This window comes from Podarcis melisellensis (assembly GCF_964234715.1).
Source record: "Podarcis melisellensis genome assembly, chromosome: 5".
NCBI lineage: Eukaryota > Metazoa > Chordata > Lepidosauria > Squamata > Lacertidae > Podarcis > Podarcis melisellensis.
This window is the reverse complement of record NC_138537.1, coordinates 85385128-85403821: the sequence shown is the minus strand read 5'-3', so window position 1 is coordinate 85403821 and position 18694 is coordinate 85385128. Positions and strand designations below refer to the sequence as shown.

The window sequence follows — 18694 nt, the reverse complement described above, 5'->3', positions numbered from 1 at the left end:
GTCGATGCTGTCAGGTGCAATTGGGTTCGTCTGTTCCTTCCTTTTGCATTTAGTGTTGCAGTCTTTTAGTGTTTGCATTTAGTGTTGTCTGAGGTCTTTCAAAAATTTATTTAAAAAAAAACTGGACCCCCAAAATGCTAGAGAGAAAAATGTTTTGGATTTTTAAAGTCAGTAGTTTATCTCCAAAAGCTCCAAAGGAACAACTTAAATAACTGCCACTACTATAAGTTATTTTGTGGTATTCCAAAGTAAAATAAATTTATTTTGATCCACTACATTTCTTATATGGGTGCTCTTATTTTTTTCCCATACACTCATCCAATATTTTCTGTATTAGAATTTGGCCGTTAATGAAATATGGACCTTACACTTTATAGGTCTTTCTGCTTTATAATGCAGCCATATGCACCTAGCTATTGTAACAGGCCCCCTGTGCATAGGCATCTGCAGGGATTTTTCTCGGGGAGGGTGAAAAGTGCATATTCCTAATACATTGATATAAATAACTAGCACCAGGGAGCTAGTTTTCCATTTCTGGTAGATCTGCTGACTGGTGATGAGACCTGGAGAGACCTGGCCTCTTAGAAATTAGCAGAACAGGTCTTACCCCTCTGTTGCTTTTCATGCTGTTCATTGACTTATTGACTTGGCACCCAGATGACATACACTGCCACTGTCACTCACACCTAAAAATCTCAGTCCTTTCAATTGGCTCTCTGCACCCACTTCAGCCATTAATTGTACTGCTTCCACAATCAACTTCACACATCACATTTTGCCTCCCCCCCCCCCAAAAAAAAAAATCCCAATTCTAGGATAATACACTAGGTTACACTTTAAGGTTGTCATTCACACACTCACATGCCAACAAGATGGGTATAATTGGGTTACCTTGCAGGGCTGGCATGTCAGCCACCTAGTGATGTTTTGTACTAAATCAAATAAATAAATAACACACTCTTAGCCACATGGGTATAATAAGGATAGATTTTATCTGCATTTTTTTTAAAAAAAATGTTTACAAACTCAGGGGTGAAATCACTGGGGTTTTTTTTGTTTTTTGTTTCTATGAAATAAGATTAGAGAGAGAAAAACATGAACCTCCATCTTTGCTGTTATTTTTTGCTCCTGCTTACCTTTTACCAACTCACAGTTACAGTACAATCCCGGATATCTGAAGGACAGCAGGAAAGACTTAAAAAGGAACCAGATCTTTCTATATAGACATATATGGGACATGTCATTCTACCCTTCTATTTGTCTACTTGGTTAGGTCTGCTTTCTTAAATATCAGACAGCTATGGCACTCATTGGCTAAAAACCACTGAAAGGCAGGAGCAAGTTAGTTTCCCACAGGAGAGTGCATGCACATTCTGCCTCATAACTTGGGTTCTGCAAGTGCTGGAGGGTTTTGTTTTTAAATAAAAGCTGGAGATACAAGAAATATGACTCCTCCCTGTAGACACCCATGCTCCTGCAGATGCCACCTGGAGAGATGTGGGTGGCTATCAAAGAGGGACCCTTCTTGATGTGGCATCACACGTGTGGAATGCTCTTTCCAGACAGGGTTGGTTGATGCCTGTCTTAATGCCGTTTTTGTCCCAGGCAGAGTCTTTTTTATTTTATTTTACCAAGCTCTTTAGGGTAGAATTCTATAAGGTTGACTGTTTGGTTCAGAGCTATTAGCTTGATTGCAATTACACTTTAATTATAAATTGAAAAGGGCAGTATAAAACACCTTAAATCATCAGTACCTTTCCTAATATTGCAGGATAATCTAATGCTGGAGAAGGCATGCTTGGCCGTGGAGGAGGCAGCCAAAGGAGGCGGTGTTTACCCTGAAGTCCTGTTTGAAGTTGCTCACCAGTGGTACTGGTTGTACGAACAAACTGTTGGCGGAACTCTTGCTCAGAGAGAGGGAGCCACAGGCTGCAGTGCAAGTGGAGCCCGGGCATCCTGCGAAGCAGTGCGTGGACTGGCAGATACCAGAGTGACGTCAGAACCCACCACAGTGACTGTCGCGGCTGCGGTGACAGCAGCAGCAACGGTGGTGCCCGTAATTTCGGTGGGGTCGACAATCTACCAGCAGCACACCATGGCGGGGCCAGCAATGGCACATGCGCACACCCAGGGTCTGCACCCTTATACAACGCTCCAGACCCACATCCCTTGCAATCCTCAGTATATCGGGCACCCTATCCAGCACATGCCACGTCCAGCGGTCTTTCCTGTTCCTGGCTCAGCTTATCCCCAAGTAAGTTATCTTTTGTAGGGTAAGCATCTTGGGGGGAACATCTTTTTCTGTCATCCCTAGCGTTGTGGCTCCTGTAGATGAATAGAAGGATGGCAAGCCGAATTATTTAGTTTTGCTGGTTTCAGTGTGGGACCCTAACGAAAAGGGTGAAAGCACAGCACTAGGATGTGCCAAGGACGAAACTTGGGACCCTGTGCATGCAAATGGCAGCTGGAAAAAGCCCCTGTCCAAGCCCTTAGAATCACTTCTAGTTAGGGGCAGTAATGGGTTAGAGGGACCAAAAGTCCGAATCTTTTTATAAAGATGCACTTTTGGTGGATATATATCTCATCGTCTCTCTCCCTGTTTGCGTCAGAATTATTAAAATTGTCCTAATTTACAAATTGTTAGTATTTACTGATAAATATTACATTTTCTCATGCCAGTTTATGGGGGTTGGGAGAATGCCTAAGATAGGCATAGTGGCTGTTTTGTCTCCTGTCACATTCCTCCTCCTTGGAAGAATTTTGCTTAGAATGGCCCAGTGAGCATGGTGAGGGTTCTAGGCTTTCAGGAGTTGGGTTGGAAATGGAGTTCTTGGTACTAGATAGTTGGGTTGCTTGGAGGCCCCTCCTGAAAAACCCTGCCTTGTGTTTTGGGCGCAAGGCAGGGTTACCCTGTCCTCTTCCTTTGCAGGGTGTCCACCCAGCATTCATTGGAGCACAGTACCCATACTCGGTCACCACCCCGTCTTTGGCAGCTACAGCAGTGTCCTTCCCGGGAGTGCCTGTCCCATCCATGACGCAGATTGCTGTGCATCCATACCATGCTGAGACCGGGCTGTCTCTGTCTTCCAATGTAGCAAGTGAGTATTTCAGTCTTGCTGTGTCTTGTGTAGCGTCCTAGCTGAATGGTGGTTCTAGTTTTGCTGAGGCTTATGGAGCTCACCTACTGTGACACAGGAATAGGGGTGCTTTTTTGTGCTACTGTGAACCCTGAGACATGTAGGTGTCTGATTTATGTGCAAGAGGAAATCTGCCTCAACAGAATCCCTAGTCATGATGTCATAAACCTTCATATTGTTCTGAAGCATATGAGGAAGGAAGATGGCAAGATGAACACAAGTGACTTTTTCTGTTAGGTTTCCTTGCGGGCTTGTGGGGGGGGGGCAGAACTGGTCTCTGTGCCTCTACAATGCAATCTCTGGGTGCATACAACATTTTAAAAATTTGTTAAGGGTTTTATTTATGCTTTAAAAAACAACAACCATAATATACCATGTTTAAAATGAAAACATACTGCCAGCACAATTCCTTTATCCTCTTAGGAAATTATGAAAGCTTCAGCGACTATTAGGTAGAATCCTTAGGCTACAAATGAGAAAGAGCCCTCCATGAATAATCCTTAAAACTTCTCAGGCTTGGGAGTAAACAGCTCTAAGCGGGGCTTTCTTAAAATTGACCTGCAGTGGTCTGTAGCAGGTGGGATGTTGGTCTACCAAACATGGTATAGCTATTACTAGGTTTCCAAAGGTTGTGTCATGAAATCGCACATCTAAAGAAAGGGGTGGTTGGCCTGTGGGTGCAATGACCCCTGTAAGAAAGTCTCTTGGTGTAGACTCAGTGTCCCCTTCACCCACTTACTGTCCCCTAACTGCTAGCTTCCGCCCCCCCCCCCACAAAGTGCATGGAGTTGTAGGAAGAAGTTGGAAGAGTAGTTCTCTTTCAGTTCTATATTTTCCAAGGCTTGGATCAGCAGCTGATTGGCAAGCAGAGTGACTGAGAGGAAAGGGCATTAGTCTGAGAGACTAGGCAGAAGAAAATGTGAGTAGCCTGCAGGGAAGAAGTGAGGCATCACAGGAGTCAGGAGCAAGAGAATGGAGTGCCAGGGAGGGAAGGCAAATGTGCAGCCAAGGTGAATGCAGTAAATAATAATAATAATAATAATAATAATAATAATAATAATAATATCGTATTGAAATCACAGAATTTTTTTAAGGGGGGTCTCCCCTCATCAAATCACCTCGACCGAACTATAAAAATCACTTGTGGTACTTTCTAAAGCTGCCATAGCATAAAAATAGGAATCTAAGGGATGGATCCTTATGGACCCTCATAATTTTCCATAGCCACCCTGAAATCACAGGTCACCTGTGTGATTTGTCGTCAACCTATGCTAGATCCACGAGGATCAATGTTTTTGTGTTACTAGCAAGCACTGGCTCTGAGATTTTTGACTGTGTAGTCTACCAGTATAAGCTTTAATTCGATAGTGATTATTCAGGGGGCCTGTGTAAAATCATGCAAATTAAGGGCGATCTATTTCAGTTCTGCTGGATTTAACTTTTGCTTAGAAGGACTCGTCAGGTGGGGTGGGGAGAAACAGGGGGATCAGTGACTTCAGAGTACTCCCATAAAAATCCAATTGTGTCCCATGGCCCCAAACAGTTGGTGTCGCTTATTTCATCTTCCCCAATTATTCTGCCGTCCTGCTACATTACTTGCTGGCTTCCCATTGTCTGCAAAGGGACACGATGCTGTAATAAGATTTGGCTCTTGGGAACTACATTATAAAGCCTGCTCACAGAGAAGGCAAACAAGTGAGCCTTCTTTAGATTTTCTAGGACATGTACTTCTGGGTCTACTTGCTTATGTTTCCTCTGTCTACCGTGTTACTACCAGAGTTAATATTAACCCCACAGGTATATATGATACAGTTTGGGGCAGGACGTAGTTGGCTGAAGTCCTGTAGCTGTTTGATGCCAATATTCCCCCCCTCCCCTTTATACTGTTGTTTGTTTTCTCCAGTAGGAAGTGTTCATGCAGGGTCTACATTCCCAGCGATTCAAGGGACTTCCTTGACGAGTCTGTCTTCTCAGCCCAGCTCCCTTGTCACAGGCGGCTTTCCTTCTGAGGATGAGCAGCACAGCCAGCCTGCAGGCAATCAAGGCTTGCATCACCTCCACTCTGCCTACCGAGTTGGTAAGGACAGTTAGTTGTGGCTCTCGCAACCCTCTCATCTGCAATTCAGGACAGGGCTACCGTATGTGAAAATTGACTCTTGTGCTAAGGTCAGTTGGGAAGGTGTACTAATTCTCACATGATGAAGTGGTTGTAGACTGTTGTTTGGTTTAGGCTGGAATGCGTAGCCACAAGACTTACAAGCCGATCACAGAAGCTTGCAGTGCATGAATCTTTTGAGGGGAGTGTAAGTGGGTTTGGGGGATGGAATCACAGTGAGAAGAAGTGTGCCAGTCAGTAATGTGAGTGCACCAGCCGTCAGCAGTCCTGAGGCAGAAATAGTCTGTTGAGGAAAGACTTCTACAATACTGAGAGGTTCATAGGATTGGGGTGAATGTTACAGTGGTCTTGGTGAGTAGATACATACATAAGGAGGGGATTTTTTGCCAGGCCGGGGGTGGGGGAAGATGCATGTTATGAATCTAGTGTGAATCAAATTGATTCAGAGATATGGCGTATGAGGATGGATGCTTAGTAACTGAGATAGTCCCTTTTACCTATGCATAGTTGGGTCTCTGGCACATAATGCACAACTAGTCCATGTTGTAGAAAACATGTCACACCCTTATAACTACTCAGGTTCTCCTTGAGGTTAGTGTCCTCTGGAGCTCAGAGTACTTGAGCCCTGAGTTGCTTCCTCTTGCCTTCCAAGTAAAATAATTGCAGGGCAGGGAGCTTGAGTTCAGTAGAAAACTGGGCATGGACGAAGCCAGCTTCAGCATCACCAGGTTTAAGTGCCAGGGCCTCTGAGGATCACATTAGGAATATCAAGCTACCTCAATACCAGGAGCCAAGGAGAGGATGGTAGAAACCAGTGGCTTAAAGACCCCTGCAACCCCACCCCCTGCTCTTGGCAATCAGGCTCAGGAATCTGGTCATATAATTGGACAGCTTGGCATTACACCTGGGTAGAAAAAACTGAGTCTCAAGTATTGATGGGCCCAAGCAAAGTATAGCTGTTGGGTGCATTCAGGATCTCCCTCAGGTACATCAGTCTCAAGGATGCCGGCAGCTTCTCTGCTTCATTATAGTGATAATAATCTGCCTCCTTTGTGTCCCTCATGATTAGTATGGCCAATGCTGAGACACTTGACTGTGACAAAAAGCAAGGGCTATCCAGTGTTTCTGGGGGTAAAGCAGAACAAGCCCTTCTGTCTGCTTTCAACAGGCATGTTTTGTGCAGTTGGGAGTCTTTCATGGACCTGTGCTCTGTGGGCACCACATGTACAGCCTTTATCTGAATTCTGGCACCTCATTCATAAGCATTCTGGTACCTTGCTGTGCCAGACAAGCATAGTTGAGCTACTGTCTTGAAGAGGTTCTTGATTCTCGAGAAACCAAACTTTGATCAGGCTGACTCACCACTGTTGGCTGAAGATATTTTGCTGCCCAAAGTGGAGACCAAATGCCCCACTCTGCTGCATTGCAGGACTAGCACTGGGTCTCCCATGAAATGGGAGGAGAAACTATTGCAGATGTCAGTGGAACAAAGCCCATGGTCATGGTGTGAGGTAACTGGGCTAGAAATGACAGGCTTGTAAGACTCAACCATATGAGCCACCTTGTTCGATATGACCTGTTCTGAGCAGAAGACATGTGTAAGATAAGTCTTGATTACTGTTCCAAGGAGGGAGATGGAACTCCCCTCAACCTCTGCTTTGTGACGAGTCCTCCAGTCTCTAAGGTCTTGATACCAGATGCCCATCCTTGACTGCATTGGTTATGAGTGACTGCCAGGACTTGGTCACCTTGAATGGTTCACACCCTGCTGGTGTTGCAGGGCTATTGAGAACTTTGGTTTTCAAGGCTGATAGTGATGTTTAACTGTAATGTCCTGGATTGATTACAAAATGGATTATCTTGCAGATTCCTAGAAATCAAAGTTGGCCCCTTTTGGAAAGCCTATAGAATGGATGTAACATAATTCCAACTGTGTTCTGAGGGTGGAGATCCAAAACAGCCTATGTGGTGTTATTTTGGGACACTGAACAAAATAAAATGTACACTGTCATATAAAATGGGGATTGGAGGAGGAATAAAGTTCCTAGTGGCAACTAGAAGGTGAATGGATGCGAAGAGTTTGCATGTTTCAGTGATTTTTGTAAAGCTGTCTTTTTTTGCAAAAATAAAAATTTAAACACAAATGAACCAACCAACGATACTTCCTTTTTCATCTCCGCCTACTGCAGTCTAATAAAATCATAGTAATTACAGGAAAAGGAATTGATCACTGCATATTTATATGGAACAAAGAATGTTAATTGGGGGATTTGGTCACTTATTTCTTAATTTTACTATGTTAACACAGCCTTCTGGGCTATCTTGATTATCCTTCAACCTTAACTAAGTTTCCCTCCTAAGTAGACTATACAGACACCTGTAGGGTTCTTGGGGTGTGATGAAGAAGACACACAATGAAATGGAAAGGGAGCAAGGGTGAAGATCCATCATGTGTTCCCTCAATGCCGTTCAAAGCCTCCGTTTGTCAAGGCTCACAAGCAGTGCACAGTTTGCTTTCTATCTCTAGCACATAATCTCCTAAATTGGAGTTTGAAAGGGAGTCCAGCTGGGGTAGAGCGTGTTGCTCTCTGCCTTTTGCTTTGAAGGGAAGGTGAAGGCATGCCTTCCAGTCCTGGCTTTGGGCTGACATCCAAATCCTTGGGGCATAAGATATATCTGGGATGGAGCAAGTTGTTACCCTTTACCATTTAACACTGTGGTAAAATGTACTAGTCTAGGAAGCATCCCCCAGGTAGGTGGGCTTGAAAGATATCCAGAATTTGGGGTCAGCCTGAAATGTTCTGGCTTGCCCTGGTCACAGTGTATCCCTATACTACTCTGGACTAGGTTTGTATTTACTTGCAGTTGGATTCCCAGTTGGCCATATTGAAATTTATTGCCAGTGGGAACCTGGGCATTTTCAAAACTCCTTAAATATGGAGAATCCAGACTGTCCTGAGTTGCTCTCCATATTGTGGTTGGTGTCCTTATCCATTCTATGGCAGAATGATGTAGAGGAGGGGTTTGTGTTACTGGAGTCCCCTTGGAAATATTGTCTCCCTGTTTTGGCTGTTGTCACAGATATGAAAGAGTACAGGAGCAGAGGGGGAAGCCTAACACAACAGAGAGTGTTGTTTTGCATAGGAACTGAGGGCATAACTGAATGGTGAATGTTGATGTCTGTGTTTAAACAAAATGAAAAATGAAAATTAAAAAGTCCCGCTGGCTATGTTGTTTTTTTTTAAGCTGCTTTTGAAAGAGCAGAGGAAGATGTACATTTATGCTTCCCCCCCACCCGCTGTTTCTCAGCTCCAGATCGTTCTGCAAGTTGTCGCTTCGTCTTCTCCCAAATCCACAGGGATTACAAATGTTGTCAACCTTTTTACCACCTTGCAAAGATAAGCAGAGACACCATTTGGCATAATTGCCACCTCCTAGCTCATTTCTATGAGATGGTTGCGAATGGGTGGGCACCACCCCTCTTAAGTCTTGTGGGGCTTAACTTGGTTGTCTGAAATTTTGAATTTGCACTTCCCTGCAGGAATGTTAGCGCTGGAGATGCTTGGCCGCAGAGCTCACAATGACCACCCCAACAACTTCTCACGCAGCCCGCCCTACACAGAAGATGTGAAATGGCTCCTGGGATTAGCTGCCAAATTAGGTAAGGCTCTGTGAGTAAAGGTTCACTTAGTCCCAAGGCAACATTTTCCTCTAAGCTCTTCTGCTTTTCATGTATCTTCATCTGATTGCCCATACTTTAGCAGTGGCATTGATTCTAGAACTGAATAAAATGTGGAAAATAAAATTAATCCGCAAAGACAGACCACAGTAAATATTGTAGCTTCTGATCCATAACAGAAGACTATCGCATGGAGATGTAAATGACACCAAAACTGAGGAGCTTAAAGGGTTTTTTGTAGGCACTGCAGGGATGGCTAACCTTTTTCGGGCCAAGGACTGCATTGACCTGTGGTCAGCTGTATGGGGGTCCCATGCCATAGTAGGTGTGGCCTATGGTATGGGACCCCCATAAAAGTGGCTACAAGTAATCCCCCTCTTTTTTTTAAAAAAATGGGGGGATCTTTGATGGTCCATAAAAACATTCTGGCATCACAGCAGGTAACTTCAGGAACTACGAATAATTCTATTTTAAAAATAGAAAAATTCCCGGAGTGTTTTTTTAAGAAAACAAAACAACTCTTGGCATCATGATATCAGAGTGAGAGACCTGGAGGAGCAGTAGAACATAAAAATACATAGGGGTGGGGAAGCAAAAAAAAAGAGCTTTGGGCGTGTGGATAAGGCCCATGCATTAGTCCAAGTGTAATTTAGAAATTTGCTAAAGTTCTATAAAAAGAAAAGCAGTGTTTGTGGATTACTCTTATATTAGCTAGATTCCTCAACACTTTGTTTTAATGGCTGGTAAGTGAAAAGTAAGGCTGGCAGATTCTCCCTTGTCTGATGTGTGCTCTGGCTCATTGCAGCTAATTTGTAGGTGCTGTGCTCTGACCCTTGCTAAGGAGAAGTAGTAGTCCTCTTGGGTTTTCAGTATGCTTTGCCTGTTCTTCCTACTCCACTGCATCCACCTTTATTTTTCTGCAGGTGTCAACTATGTGCATCAATTCTGTCTTGGTGCAGCCAAGGGGGTCCTGAGCCCTTTTGTGTTGCAAGAGATCATCATGGAATCCCTGCAGAGGCTCAATCCTGCCCATGTCCACAATCACCTGCGCACACCAGCCTTCCACCAGTTGGTACAGAGGTGCCAGCAGGCATACATACAGGTATGTATGCCCCTTCCTTTCCATTGGGTCAAGCTTGCTTCACCTAGGTCTCCTTGCTGCTCCAGAAAGCATAGCCACACCATCAACTAATTACCTGCCTGGATAACGTGAAGGCTGTTAAGTCAAAGCACTTGTAGGTTAATAGGTGAATAACCTCCTAATGCCCCTTAAAGGCTGGCAGAATGAGATTCTTCATTTCTCACTTAGTGTATGTGTTGAGAAAACTGAGAATTAAGTCTTTATTACAGTATTGCTTGACTGTCTAGGCAGCCTTTTGTTTTGTTGTGTTGATCCTGGGCCTCAAAGTCTGCTTGTCATCCCTCCTCTGGGAGAATAAATAAGTGCCAGTGTAGGGCAGAGCTAGAATGCTGAACCTTGACTCTTGAGTCAACGTTGTTGAGGGATCTTGGGCCAGCCTCTCCCTTCCTCCACAACCTACGTATTATGTAAGGCGTTTCTGCCAGCACAGCAGCAAAAGGGGAAGAGTGTGATCAGGTAGAACATGGAAAATGCATTATTACCTTGGAGGCTGTATCTGAACATCATTTTCCCCCTTGTGTCCCCTAAAGTACATCCACCACCGGCTGATCCACCTCACTCCAGCAGACTACGATGACTTTGTGAATGCCATTCGCAGCGCCAGAAGCGCCTTCTGCCTGACCCCTATGGGCATGATGCAATTCAATGACATCCTTCAGAACCTGAAGCGCAGCAAGCAGACTAAGGATTTGTGGCAAAGGGTCTCTTTGGAAATGACCACCTTTTCACCATGACGGCTTCGGGGTGGCTTCTTTTAGCTAGAGTTCTGTTCGTGGCACCCTTCCATACCGGATCTTTTTTTTTTTAGCTGTTGGGAACCACTGATTTGATGTATTTATACCAAGGCATTCCTCTTCGTGCAACTGTGACTGTGCTCCACTTCCCTTGTTTTCTTCTCCCCAGCAGGTGGAGTCAAGAAAGTAGTTTTGCAAGTGCAAGGAAGTACGTGGGTGTGTATGAGAGCGTTTTCTGTGTGAGAGTTGCGGGGGTTGGGGGGGGAAGAGGGAGAGTTGTCTGGCTGGCTGATACTTGGGCCAATGCTTTCAGCCCCCTTCCTTTCAGTTTTCTAAATGAGGGTGTGTGTGTGCGCGTGTGCCTGCATGTTAAGGGCGTAGGGTGGAGCCTGTCCTTTATAATATTTATTTTAGCATTTATAAATATGTATACTACTTTCTATAAGGTTCTAAAAATTTCATTCATCATAGGGCCAGGAGAGGCAAGAGTTTTCTTTTTGCGCATCCTGGGCTCCTCCGTCACCATTCCGCCTGCAGCAACTACCCAGAGGAGCTCAGGCTGAAGCGGAAAGAGCTCCGCCAGCCAGCACTGCCTACATGTTTGGATGGGCAAAAGGCCCCAGAACAGTATTGAGCTGGCTACTGCAGTCTCTTTGCTGCTTGGACTGTGGCCCCCAAGAGTTTTTGTCATCAGGCTTTGTAGGATGTTCCAACCATGGTGGTTCTGAGTTGTACAGTCATGTTACTTTGGCTGGGATGTTAGCTCTCCTGTAATCAATTTCTTATTCCTTGTTTCAGTTTCCTGATTAAAACACTCATTTTCTTAGACTGATTCTCTTCTCCATCCTTCTGTTAATCACGCTGAGGATGCGATAAAACACGGAACTTAAGACTGCTTGCAGCAGGAGGTTGTTTCCTTGTAACACGAATGGTCTTTGACATACACCAGAATTTCATTGCGATTCTGCTCACCATGCTAACACACAGTACTAGGCAATGAGCTAACCTGGTTAGAGAAAGGCAGGTTAGAATGTGAAGAAAGGGGTTTGGGCTCTCTTGCTCCTAAACACAGATGGATTATTCCCGACATTGTCCTTTCCTTTCCTGTTTTGATTGTTCTTTACCTCTTTGCAATTTACCTTGTTAAGTTGTTTGGGGGCATTTTTTGTATAAAGTGATGAATACAGTAAATAATATTACTAACAGAAATAGTAAAATCAAAATCCTAAGAGAGCCCTATTGGATCAGACCAAGGATTCTCTCCCTTAAGCATCCTATTTCTAACACAGGCATGCTCACAAAATTCTAGGTTGTTTACTGACAGCTTCCCTTTCCGGTAGTTCTGATTCTTCCTTTCACTATTAGTAGCTTTGATACTGTTATCTACTAATTTTTCAAGTAAAGAAGTTCGGCTACTGGCACTGTAAAGCAAGGAGAAGATAGTAAGTATTATCTCCCCCCCCCCCAAAAAAAAACCCTGGTGTGGCGTTGCATACTTCCTAGTCTTACACTATAAAGGAGGCTGTTTTTACTAATAGGTTATGAGAAATAATTGTATTTTTGTAACAGCAACACTTCTAGGAGATACTGTGTATGCTAGCTGGATCCACTGACTTATGGTTTATCAAGAAGCCCTAGGTTTTTGTTACTTGTATTTGGCATTGTGCTTTCCACCCCCCCCCCCCTCTAAGGTCCTGGTGTTGGTATCTGCTAAAGATTTTTTCAAATATTTGTTTTGGCAGAGTTTGTTCTACCCTTGGAAGCTACCTTGCCTTTTTATAGTTTCCTTGGCCTTTGTTTGTTAACCCGCCCATTGAATCGGTTTGTTTTTTTCGACATCTGTGCTATGCATTCCGTTTGCAGTCCTGTTATGTGGTTTTAGGCAGATTCCTGCCAGTGTAGGTGTTTTGTCTCCCTTTCAGCCTTTTCCATTAATCCTCTTAATTTTTCAAAGTTTTCTCTCTCAAAATGAAATGTCAGACTTTCTTGGCATGTTTCAATTTAAGTTGGTTACTGTGAGTGGTTTGACAGTAGTTGCATCTATCACTTTCCATAGCATGTGCCCAGCCTGTCTAAGGCACATATTAATATGTTTAATATTTAATATGCACCCAAGTGTTTTTGTGCCTGTGATTACTATAAAAGCTAAATATGGGGCAGGTAAGGCAAGGGCATGCATAAAAGATTTCAGCTTTTCTTCTTTTGTTTGAGCACATTATTCATGGTGGATCATTAATATGTCATAGTCTCAACTGTTTTTTTGCGGCCCCTACTGTCTATTAAGTCCTTTATTTTGCTTCCTCCTATGAAATGTTGTGTTTCTTTGTGATTATAGACTGGACCCTTTTTGGAATTGTGCAGCCTTTCTCAGTGGTAGCGCTCTTAAGTACAAGTGCAGCAATACTTCTCGGTTTTTGCAGTTTTAACTTTTTTCCAGTTACAAATGAGCATATGTGTATGTTATCGGCAGCTAGCATATGCTCTCAATTAATAGATAATAAACATTGGAGATATAACTTGATGTCGGTATCAACATCTTGCCATTGTAACGACTGTTTCCTGAGGAAACTCGTTATCTGAACTTGGTGTGTTCAAATCCTCACAATCCTAATTAGCTGTCTTGAGAGAAGTGATATCTAACTGCCACAGAAGGTGGCTTTAATCAGGGCTTTTTTTCAGCCAGAACCTCTCACGTGGGCGCCATTGCCATTCTAAGAGAAGGAGGGAAATGTTGTTGGTGAGTTCCGCTTTTATTCATTTGCAGAAGCTCAGTTTGAAGTGTCAGAATAGCCCCTTCCATTTAGGGAGAGAGAAAATTGAGCTAGCTGAAGTAGCAGGGGGTGCAGGGCAGGTTATCTGGCCACCTATTGTGTGAAAAGCCTAGTATGTTTTTTTGGCACATGCACAAGAGAGGTAATAGCCATGGGCCCCTTTTAGCCGTCGTGGGGTCCAGGGCGATCTCCGCCATGCAGTGTTGAAGCAGCTGCTTTGTTTCCTTGTACGTTCATAGCTGGCTGTTGTGGAGGTGTGTGGTACAACCGAACACTACAGTCACAGAGAAATAAAGTAAGTACATTTATTGACTCCAAATGCTACGTCTAACCTTTATTTAGACATTGTGCTCAGCTGCAAGAGCCAAGAATTTATCCTTATCATTCAATGTGAATGACATACATGAATCCAGTGCAGGAAGCACAGCACTTGCTTCTCTCTTCAGCCACAGGGTTTTAGGTTTGTTGGTTCCATTTTTGATAGCACAACATTTCCCCTCTGCATGGTGACACATTGGATGAAATATTATATAATCCATATTATATATTTACAAACAATGGAAAACTGACAATTAAAAATACACAATAACTAAGGCTCCATGTATAAAGCTTGGCTGAAATCACGTTCCCCCTCTTGGAGTGGGCACACTGAGTTACCCGAGGGCTCTTCCTGCCCCAATCAGCTGCTATATATATCCCTCAGTGAGCCTGGCACTTGTTGTGAGCAGCTGCTGGACCACTCTACATAAGGCATGTTAGGAGGGATGGGCAGGAGTGCTGTAGCTCTCCACTCACATAGTGGTTGTAATGAGGAAATGCTGAGATTAAAGAGTTGGCTGGAGACCCACGACCTGCAGAATTTGAGGCAAAATGAGTGATTTGAACTGACAACACAGATTTGTAGTCCATCTCATTCAGCCTTGTTAAGATGAAAACGAATAGCCTATTTGAGATTGCTGAATCCCCTTTCCACCCCAGCTGAAAGTTAAGACTGTTCTGATTAGTTACAAGTGAACACTGTTTCTTTATAGTTCATGAATGAATGTGGCACTATCGTATCCCCCCCCCTGCTTTTGCCTGACACGAGGGGGGAAATAGTAATCTTTCTCCCATGAGAACTTAACGCAAGTTTCTGCTGCCTTGTTGACCATTTCCCTGCCCTCTTTCCCTTTACACTAGAATAGGGTTAATGAAATAACTAAGGCTGCAGTCAGATAAATGAAACTTGCTGTCCATTATTAGCAACATCACCCTAACAACCACATAAGGGTACAATATTAAGACATTCACTTGCGAGCATCCTGAGTGTTTTGGACATAAATAGGGAATGTCCCAGTAGCCTACACAGTTGCATGCTTTTGTTTTTCTGTGGAGTCTACTCTGGGCTTTCTGGCACGGGGGAATTATATAGCACAGAAGCATTCCTGTGTCAGCCACCCTAAATTTTTTAGATAGAAGGGCCATGACCGCACAGTGCCTTGTGCCAATTTGTTCTCTGGGTATCTCTCCAATGTAACAAACCATTAATAGGTGAAAGTGCATGGTCTATAATCAGGCTAGCACACTTCCTGCTCCTGCCTCCAGTTTCCTTTCATAGAGAAGAGATGGCAGCAGTGTGTGTTTTTCCCCAGTGGCTCCCAGTTGGGCAGCACTGACGCCAGCACCCTTGACTTCAGCTCCAGCTAGAATTTTGCAGCTCCTCTCGGAGCCATGTAGGAAGGGGCTGTCCAAACTTGTTCATCAACTTGGATAGTTCAATGTTGTGCTCGCGATAGAAGTCTGCCAGGAACATGCGGGACTGCAACAGTTCCAAAGGGAGAGCAGAGTTAATGAAGGACCGCTCACAACCATCCCTCCCAATTACTGAGATGAATCCCACTTGGCTACTCACGGAGGAATCCATGTCTGGATATTTTCTTCCTTTACTTTTCCCCAGGCACTTGGTCTTCCCTCCTTCCAGAACTTGACACCAAAATCCTTTTGCTTCATCAAACCTGAAAAAGGATGCCTGCTTTATATACCTAGACACATGGGCTCTGAGTTGGAGCAATCTGAAGGGCTAGGCTAATGGCTTTCCAATATTTTACTTGCTTTCTAGAGGAAGGGGGCTGAAAGCAGTTTCCACAAAAAAGTAAAACAAAGATTAACTTTTAATTGTTGTTGCAATGCCTTGCTAATATTTCACAAGTGTGTGAGCACTCATGTTTCAAAATTTGCCAGAATAGTTTGGTGATCTGGTGCAGACCTAATGCTGGCTCCTTACAAAATCATAGGTTCCAAATGGGTAGCCACACTTGATATGTGTACCACACTGGTACAACGTTCCTCTTCCCTGGTTATTCACCATGGTTTTGTTACAAATGCACTAATGCAAACCAGATTCCCTCAGAACTAGTTTGCAAATGCATTTCTATCCATGGCTTAAGAGTAACTGGCTTACAAAAAGTAGCATGATTTGCATTCGTATATGGTGCAGGTTTATAATTGCGGAATCCTAATAATATTCATATGTGAACTGTGGCAAGAGGTTAAGTTAAAGTGTTGTCTTGAGCTTCATAGGGGGTCTGATTTATCACTGACATCCAGCCAAATCCAACTCTGATGGCAGGGAGAGGTCAATAGCTATGGCTCGGAGCTTTAAGCTTTAGGGCTTTGGTGGGTATTTACAGTGCAATCTAAGGCTGTGTGCATGGTGGCAGAGAATACAAATGCCTTATCCAGAGCTCTACTAGACTCGAGCCAGCAGCAGGCAGGCAAGGGCAAAGGAACATTTTTATTTTGCATCCTTTCTTTTAGCTTTAAAATTTTTTAACATTGGGAAGGAAAGATTTACTCATGCTCAGGAACATGACTAAATACCTCTCAGGTTTGGGAGCCTATTGTGGGACAGGCGGACTTTCAAATCCAAGATGCTTCCTGGGACAAACCCTTTTTGGCCCTACTGATATCGGAGCAGTTGGTGAGGGAAGTCCTGGCATTAGGTCTCTGTCTCCGGTGTCAGAAGGGTAGATTCCCAGGGACTACACTAAGGCTGGGCAATGCCAGGTTTTCAACACTGCAATGTGTATCACCAGCCAAACATTGCGATCTGTCGATACGCCACAATGTTGAAATGGAGGAAGGAACAAGCTGCATTAGGCCCAGCCAGGGTAAAACGGCCACCGCTCTCACTGAGGCGGTTTCACCCTGGTACATCGGATGATGCAGTTTGTTCCCACCTCCCACCCCAAAGCCTCTCTGGCTTGTGAGCAACACATCGGGGCTTGTTCAAGCCAGAGGCTTTCTTTAAACCATTCTGCTGAAGAGAGCACGGCCGCCCATGCCTCAGCGGAGCAGTTTAAAGAAGCTGAGGGAGGAACAAGCTGTATTGGCTTGTCGATGCAGCTTGCTCCTCCCTCTGCGGCATGAGGGGCAGAGCGCAATAGCAGTAAATCATGGGTGGGTGAAAACTGCCGCTGCTCTTGAGTCCCGCTGGTAGCAGAGAGGCCCAGGAGCAGCGTTGGTTTTACCTGTGAGATACCGCTTGGTGTAGCTGCCATCGTGCTCTGCCCCTCATACCAGTCCTGGGTCTTCAAGGTGGCATACAAGAAAGTACAACTCGTGAAGCAAAAATGCGGCAGCAGTAAATGGAAATGGAAACACTGCCAGCAGTCCAGATCACAGAGAAGGAAGCTGCTGAAGAAGTACGGGGCCTCAAAACATTTACAATGTATTTACACAAGCAAAGGCAGGCATGCAATCCTTACTTGAGTGCTTGGGTATAGTTGAACAGTGGTGTAACCCCCAGAAACCTTTGGATGTTCTCCATGACAGATGCGGGGCTTTGTCTGAGTTCCTGCCCATCCACAACCAGAACCTGAATTGAAGGAGAAACAATGAAGGTTTCAGAATAAATCTAATCATGTTAAGGCTCCCCACTCCTATCTCAGTTACCTAAGTCACATCCAATTACCAGACAATTCTCCTGCTCATTTTCTATTCCTGGAAGGGGTGGCTCAAGTGAGTGGAATTTCTTTAACATACATTTACTACGACTGCAGCAATCAACTTCTAGATCTTGCATTTTCAGGCATTTGCCTGAAGTCATGAGGCTTAAAAGTATGTAGCTGATAGAGGTGAATGTGCAAGCCCTGTCCGACCTTAATGCATTGAATGCAAAGGTCAAAAGGAGGCCTTTGCACACTTTCCACTGAAATTGCTTTAGAAGCCTCCCTGGGCTCAGAAATGCTAAAGGCAGGGTCCCCAGTGCTGTGGAGTCTTCCAAGCATGTTCAGCGGAACTTACTTAACACCCACCTTTAAACCTTCACAATCGATACACAAATACCTGAGGGGAGCCAGTGTACTGGGGAATATAGTGCATGCAGAGTTTGTGTATGTGCTCCCGATTCGCTACAGACTTCTAGCCCATATAAATTCAGGCATCCTTGGTGGCTAACATAGAAAGCCAAAAGGCACAGTAGATTGTTTTAGTTTCCTTCCACTATGAATTCTAATGCCTGAGGTTCAACCTTGTAAGGTTGGAAATACAAGTTTTAAACAACTGAGTTGACTCAAATATGCTTTTTATAAAAATCCTGTTATCTCATTTTTGTGAGACGAATACAGCTACAAGATCCAGGTTTACCTGTTGTGCAGGTGAATGCTGATTATATTCATTAAGAGTGGGGGGGGGGGAAAGCAAACATATAAAGGTTTATCAAAAGCATATAAAAGTTCCCCTTCAAAATACCACCTGCATTGCACAACAATGTGATTATAAACACACCCAAAGGCTGCTGTACCTGTCCAGAAGGATAATACAACAACCACCTCTCCAGATGAGTGGAATACAATCCAGGATTCAGACAGCGGTTCTGCAGGTTGTGCAACTCCTGAGGGGCTTGGGGCCCAGCCGAAATGATCTGGTAGAAAGTGTAGTTGAGTGCCACAGGGTCGTTGTGAGCACGCTGGTGCTAAAAGCAGGTAAGGAGGGGGAGAGAGAGGTGAGTGAATTAGCAGCGCACTGCTCTTTCTAGTGTACGAGGCAGCATATCTATAGTCTACATGCACCATCACATCCCGATGGCCCCACCAGCTGGGTCCTGCACATACTCCCCCTGTGATGCCAGGAGGAG

General features: G+C 44.3%; 2 protein-coding genes across 6 annotated transcripts in view; one reads left to right on the top strand and one right to left on the bottom strand.

The window, feature by feature from the left end:
* Positions 1–11639, top strand: part of ZSWIM8 (zinc finger SWIM-type containing 8) — a 62806-nt gene extending 51167 nt beyond the window's left edge. For 2 of the 5 annotated variants that reach the window (XM_081913453.1, XM_081913456.1), the window contains 6 exons: positions 1772–2254; positions 2900–3098; positions 5041–5214; positions 8795–8914; positions 9856–10034; positions 10604–11639. In XM_081913453.1, coding sequence (XP_081769579.1) covers positions 1772–2254; positions 2900–3098; positions 5041–5214; positions 8795–8914; positions 9856–10034; positions 10604–10807 — 1359 coding nt within the window. In that variant the 3' untranslated portion in view covers positions 10808–11639. The remainder of the gene's footprint in view (positions 1–1771; positions 2255–2899; positions 3099–5040; positions 5215–8794; positions 8915–9855; positions 10035–10603) is intronic. The other 3 variants (XM_081913457.1, XM_081913455.1, XM_081913454.1) reach the window with 2 other exon arrangements.
* A 2230-nt stretch (positions 11640–13869) lies between these two features.
* The window catches only part of NDST2 (N-deacetylase and N-sulfotransferase 2), an 89939-nt gene continuing 85114 nt past the window's right edge, over positions 13870–18694 (bottom strand). Inside the window, 5 exon segments of the mRNA XM_081913563.1 lie at positions 13870–15291; positions 15293–15376; positions 15470–15572; positions 17325–17434; positions 18362–18532. Of these exon segments, the coding sequence (XP_081769689.1) occupies positions 15130–15291; positions 15293–15376; positions 15470–15572; positions 17325–17434; positions 18362–18532 (630 nt within the window). The 3' untranslated portion in view covers positions 13870–15129.